Consider the following 6931-nt stretch of genomic DNA (forward strand, 5'->3'; position numbering starts at 1 on the left):
TTTACAGATCAATTTTGGTCAGTTTCTGTAGAAGTAACATTAAAAACTTGAAAAAGCATCTTTTGGCAATTTCAAGATACAAGTTGCACAACTTTAACATGATTGATTAGATCTTGATTCATTTATAAATAGAGGCTTTGGAAAACATTTCGTACAACTTTGGAGTCTAAAGCAACTATACATAAATGTAGTCTTTCATTAAAATTTCCTTAGTTCATTAGTTATGGTAGATTAGTATAATTTACTTCATCCAAATCTTGTATATAACTAAACATAGATGATGTTGAGAACGAAGATGGGGAGTTTGGAACTAATGTAACGAGGGTGACATTTCTCCTATCACTTTATTTCTTATATTGATTTTAATGTTTGGTTATAGTTTGGATCTTATTTTCGTGCCTTTCATGCTATGCTAACTTTTATACCTTGGATGTGGATGAATTTCTATAATTGTTGTGTGATCTTTTCATGGTTATTTGAGTTATATTTTTGAGCAAGTAATTTAACACTTTTGCTTTTCTAATCATGATCAATTGGTCATTAATTGTGATAATCATAAGTTGTTAAGTTTGTAATGAGAATTAGGATTTGATACTAGTTCAAAAAAGTGTAAACTTAGGAAGTACACTCACGAGAGTAGAGGTACACCTTTGTAGTTTTAATAGTTTGTTCCATTTAATTTCACAGAAGAAATAAACTTGTAATTAGTTTCATAACTACGAGAATAGATATGACTTAACTATAAGAATAATTGATTCACTGCGAGAATATGCTTCACATACATTAGGAAATTACGCCATAACTAATCAAGATAATAACATTCAATTAACCGATAATTTCACTTACAAGAGTAGTGAGAAATTCCATAACTCTAGGAGCCTTCTATTATTATTGTTATTACTTTTATTTCATGTTTGTAGTGTAGATTTAATTTCTTACACTTGTGATAGTCTAAATAATAAAGGAGTTTGAAAATCATCAGTAATTGACAATCTTTCTTGTGTGATTGATACTTAATATCTCTATAATCGATAAACGATCTATATACTTGTAGAAAATGGGGTATTTAGTCTTTATTAAAATTTAATATATGGTAAAACCTCGCCAAGGATAATACTAACCAATTTTTCTGTAGATGACAAAAGATTATCACAAAGTACGCACGCCAACCGATCAATGAGATTCACATGGAAGAGTAACATTATCAAACTTCTGTAGGCAAACGTTATATGTGACGTATCATATGATAGATATATCTAAAATCTAAAATATATAAAAGGGGGAACGTCCACTTTCTACAGTGCAGCATGGGCCGGTTTCAGCGTAATTCGGATGACTTCATGGGGTATTTTGGTCTTTCTCTGCCAATTATTAATGTGTTGCTCTCTGCCAATTCGATCCAAGCTGCGGGAAAGGAAAGATTTACAAGTCCACAATTGCGGCTGGACTTCAATTTGCTACCAAGGAAAGGAAAAGTCAACACAGGAGCTTTTCCCCTCAATGGCTTGCAATAGCCTACGAGAATGTTTCCTTTACAAGTCCACAATTGCGGCTGGACTTCAATTTGCTACCAAGGAAAGGAAAAGTCAACACAGGAGCTTTTCCCCTCAATGGCTTACAATAGCCTACGAGAATGTCTTTCCCTTATTATTATTAATTATTAACATCTAATCTAATCTAAAATATATAAAAGGAGCAACGCCCATTTGCTACAGTGCAGTCATGGGCCGATTTCGATGGTAATTCGAATGACTTCATGGGGTATTTTGGTCTTTCTAATGTGGCATAAAGGTCAAATTTGTGGGTCCTGAATTTTCTGATATTGACTTTACATTTTCTTTCTCTATAATGCCCTTGGTGGTCAGGTTTTGCCCGTAAATTTGGAGACTTGTGTGTCCGTTTATTAATGTTTGGTTAGCCTTTCTTATAATTTTGACCATATTTGTGCGCAACGGATCTTCTGTCCCACACTCTGTGCCACTCTCTGTCCCACTTTTTATTATATTGCTATTTCTCACTCATAAACATCATGTTTTAGTTCTTTTTTGCTTCCTTATGATCCAATAACTATTAATTAAGTAAAAAATAAATACAACACCTTCAAAAAAATAATATATAATAGAAAATTAAAAAATACAGCAGAAAATTCATAAAAAATCTAATTTTTTATGTATTTTGATTTTTTGAGTTTGTTAAATTTTGTGTATTACTCAATTAATAGTTATTGAATCATAAGGAAGCAAAAAAGAACTAAAACATGATGTTCATGTATGAGAAATATCAATATAATAAAAGGTGGGACAGAGAGTGGCACAGGGTGTGGGACAGAAGATCCGTTGCGATATTCGTGCTCTTTTATTGTTCTTTTCCTTTACCTTATCGGGATTACCCGATGGGGTTGAGCCCCAGGAGTAAAAAATGCCCATTTTTTCTCTCATCTCTTCGTCGTTGTCTCACTCTTCAACTCATCTTCCCATCAATCATTCTCTTATGGGTTAATTACATTTATCTCCCCTGAGGTTTGATCATATTACCAATTAATCCCTGTAATTTGTCCAAATAACGGTCTCACCCTTTGAATGATCAAACATTTAACAAAAACCCCCTTAATGCCGAAAATGTCCTTATTGTTTTTATTTTATTAACCCTGAAACAATCAAAAAAAATAAAAAAATTTTTGCTTATTATTTTATAAAAATCATATCTTTGCTTCCATAAATAGTTTTGAATCAATAATTATTTTAAATCTTAAAATAAATATTAAAAATTAGATAAATTGAAAGAAAAATAAAAAAGAAACAATTATTTTAAATCCTCAACTATGGTTCGAATTTGTGGTTCAAGGCATATTGCGGAGAGCACAAAGCATGTTCTATACTTACTAAGATTGAGGGTAATAGGTTGTGACTTTAGTATTTATGTTCACTTGTAGCCTTTCTATTATTGAAATTTGCAAATTATTTCTTGATAATCTTACAAATTAATTATATATGTGATGAATATCATTGTTAAGTTGTTAAGCTTAAAACGACTTATAAATCTCAACTTATTCAACCGTTATTGTAAATCTCAGACTCTCTTAAAATATGTATTGCTAAGTTATCTACATTTTCAAAACACAACTTTGTCAAATCCAGCATAAACCTTTCTGCATTTCATGAAGTATAATAACATAAAGGAGGGCTTGCGCTAACATTTCTCTTAATTATTTAAATACTTTGCACAAACAGTATTAACATGGTTGAAAACATAGTTATATTAGTATTAACATATCCAAACACTTCTAAGACAAACTGCAAATGAAACTTTGAAAACAAATTGACTTGAGTTCTTATCCTATGTTTAGAATTCTTTTTCTGTGGTTTATATGCTCAACAATTAAACGCTTGCATATTGTATAAGCAAGTGCAAGATTTACTATAATCCGAAAAATGTGCCCTTTTCTTTTGGACCGACTTTCCTTTGTTTTCTAATAAATCTAACGCATTCGTTCTTCTTTTGGCTATCTACGTTGAATTCTTCTAATGTTACAATTGCAAAGCTTTAAAAATATGTGAAGAAAAATAATTTTTTCTCTTTTTTTTCATTATGGAAACACCAAATCTCCTTAATTTTTATTTATTGCTTTAGGGAATGTTATCCTTAAATGTCGCACTAATATTGCACCAAATATTCATCCAAGTTATTTTTTAGAAAAACATTTACAAGAATTCTTACTTTTATCGCCTGTCAAGGGATTTTTTTTTTAATTCCTTTACCTAGCTTATCTGATTTGATTTTTTTTTTTTTGTGGATAAATAAGCTGGAAGAAGAGCATGCCTGCGGCAAGTGATAAGTGATTATGATACAAGCTTTAAGATTCAACTCTGATAACACTTCAGTATTTGTGTTCGCTTGGAGCTATTCTAATATTGTTTGACTTTTAATTGTAGTAATACCCTTTCATATTACAGCAATCATTTGAAAATTAAGTTTAACTCCCTGGCTTCGTCACGGGCTACCCGCGCTGGGCGCGGGGCCAAAAACTAGTATATAGAAGTAGGAGAGAGAAATACTCATTCATCACAAATCAATGGAGCATCTGAGTTTCACCTTAAACTTGATCACTTTCTTTTTCTTTGCAACCATTCTCTTGACTTTAATCAAGGAACGGAAAAGATCCCACACCATCCAGAAATTGCCTCCAGGTCCATGGAAGCTTCCATTTATTGGATGTATGCATCATTTGATAGGCTCACTTCCACATCGTAGACTGAAAAACTTAGCTCAAAAACATGGACCTCTAATCCATTTGCAGCTTGGTGAAGTTTCAGCTGCTGTTGTCTCATCACCAAATTTGGCGAAAGAGATCATGAAAACACGCGATCTTTCTTTTGCTAGCAGGCCTGAACTTCTCACATTCAAGATCGTCTGTTATGATTCTAAAGATATCCTATTCTCCCCCTATGGTGATTACTGGAGACAAATGCGAAAAATCTGCGTCACGGAACTTCTTAGCGCTAAAAGTGTTAGGTCCTTCCACAATATTAGACAGGATGAGGTTTTGCATCTGGTTGAAGCAATAAGGCAATTGGCAGGCAAGAGTGTCAATATAACTGAAAAACTTTTCTCACATACAAGTTCGATGGTTTGTAGAGCTGCATTTGGTCAGGTTTCCAAAGAAGATCAATACGAATTTGTAAGATTAATGAAGCAAGTGGCAGCTTTAGGAGGAGGTTTTGATATTGCTGATCTATTTCCTTCTTACAAAATTCTTCATGTTCTGACTGGACTGAAGCCTAAATTGCAGAAGATCCACCACAAAATGGACATTATATTTGAAAACTTAATCAAGGAGCACGTCAAGAACCAAACTAGGAAAAAGAAGTTCATTGCTGATTCTAATCAAGAAGATCTTATTGACGTTCTACTGCGAATAAGAGATAGTGAGGCCCTTCAATTTCCGATCACTAACGACAATATCAAAGCTATCATCTTTGTAAGTCAAACTACCCTGAATTCTTTCCTTCTCTGCTTTCTTGTATGTTTAACGTATTTAACTCCAAAACTCTCTGGGACTGTTTGACCATTCGTAAACAAATTGTTTTAATCAACAATATTGTTGCTAAAACAGGATATGTTTGCCGGTGGAACTGAAACTTCATCCTCAACTGTTGAATGGGCCATGTCAGAGATGATCAGAAACCCGATGGTGATGGCCAAGGCACAGGAAGAAATCAGGCAGGCCTTTAAGGTAAAACCGAAAATAGATGAAATTGATGTTCAAGAATTGAGATACCTGAAGTTTGTGATCAAGGAAACTTTAAGACTGCACCCTCCTGCCCCTTTGCTCATCCCTAGAGAATGCAGGGAGCAATGTGAAGTAAATGGATATACTATACCAATCAAAACAAAGGTCGTGGTAAATTGTTGGGCACTTGGAAGAGATCCAGAGTATTGGAGTGATCCTGAAAGCTTTGAACCAGAGAGATTTGATAACAATCCGGTTGATTTCACAGGAAATCACTTCGAGTTTGTTCCATTTGGCGGAGGAAGGAGAATTTGCCCTGGAATGTCATTTGGTTTGGTCAATATGGAGCTTCAACTGGCGCTTCTACTTTACCATTTCAACTGGAGACTCCCGGATGGTATGAACTCCGAAGACTTGGACATGATAGAGAACAACGGGATAACAGCAACAAGGAAAAACAACCTTTATTTGGTTCCTTCCTTGTATGATCCTTCAATTGATTTGTGAAAACAGTCATATGTGCAACAGTTCTTTCGGGGTCAGACGGGGATGTGGTCACAAATTGTTGAAAGCTTTGTGGATATTGAGATGCTATTCTCAAATAAGTTGTGCAATAAGTACATGTAGTCTGTTTAAACTATATCTTTTTGGCAAAATACCTAAAGAGTAAGTTTTTTGGTATCGCCGAACATAAAAAACGTGTAGTTTTAGCAATTCAGTCAATTTTAGCTGTCAATCTTAGTAGAATCCACTGCAAAATGACAGTGTTTTGATCTTCTTCTTCCTTCAGCCACGTCCGGTGACTGTTGCAACTTCCAGACACCGGTCATTACAGTTAACTAACGGTTTACACTTTACCATCACTATTCAACTATCAAATTTTGATGAAATTACACCTAACGAACTCAGTTTTTCACATAGATGCTAAATTTGACCGCGAGTTTTAGTAAATCATGTAGATAAGACTAAAGCACTCCAATTTCCACAGCAAAACTTTGCACTGCCTTTACTATTACTAGCTACTTCAAAGCCTAATTGACATCAAACGCTCTAGTATTTTATACTGATGAACACTTCATATCATAAAGATACTGGATACATGATTTTTTTGGTCTAATTTGTTTTGAATCAAGAAACCCCTGGTTGGGGATCTACCCTTTTACCATGTTAACTAAAAACCTTTTGATTTCGGCCTGTCTACCGCTCATGTTGCTCTTTCCATCAACCTTGAAGCGTAAAGTGGATGAAGGAGCTAAAAGCATACACTTTAAATAAGTTCAGGATCCGTTTGGTTTATGGATGACGCAGGATTAGATTAATCATCGTGTATCATCCCATATTTGGTTGCATTTTATACATGGGATGACATATTCCAATTAACAGAATTAATTCCCTATTCATGGGATAAAACAATCCCATAAGGGATGTGATATTGGTCATCCGGAAATGAGTAACAAATAGGATGATAAAACTCTAAACTAATTTATCTTTACAAATGATATAAATTTATACTCTCATAATTATATAACCATACTTCCACATGATAATATAACAAGAATAGACTAATTTGCCCCTACTAATTAATTTTAAAATTTTTTGACTAATTTGCCCCTACTACCAATATAACAATATTTGAACTAATGTACCCTTATGAATGATACAAATTCATACTGACTATTATATAACCATACTCTCACATAA

The 6931-nt window shown here is 33.8% G+C and overlaps 1 protein-coding gene across 1 annotated transcript; it reads left to right on the forward strand.

Annotated features, from left to right (window-relative positions):
* Positions 1–4072: 4072 nt before the first annotated feature.
* LOC113770516 (premnaspirodiene oxygenase-like) lies at positions 4073–5737 on the forward strand. The gene is made up of 2 exons (XM_027314993.1): positions 4073–4978; positions 5114–5737. Exons 1-2 carry the CDS (start codon positions 4073–4075, stop codon positions 5735–5737), a joined length of 1530 nt encoding a protein of 509 aa, XP_027170794.1.
* The last annotated feature ends 1194 nt before the right edge of the window (positions 5738–6931 follow it).

The sequence above is a fragment of the Coffea eugenioides genome, chromosome 1 (assembly GCF_003713205.1).
Source record: "Coffea eugenioides isolate CCC68of chromosome 1, Ceug_1.0, whole genome shotgun sequence".
Taxonomy (NCBI): domain Eukaryota; kingdom Viridiplantae; phylum Streptophyta; class Magnoliopsida; order Gentianales; family Rubiaceae; genus Coffea; species Coffea eugenioides.

Excerpts from the sequence above, each read along its gene's own strand:
- LOC113770516 (XM_027314993.1), top strand. The coding sequence starts at position 4,073 with ATGGAGCATCTGAGTTTCACCTTAAACTTGATCACTTTCTTTTTCTTT. Across the intron at positions 4,979-5,113 it reads ATATCAAAGCTATCATCTTT|GATATGTTTGCCGGTGGAAC; the intron begins GTAAGTCAAACT and ends TTGCTAAAACAG.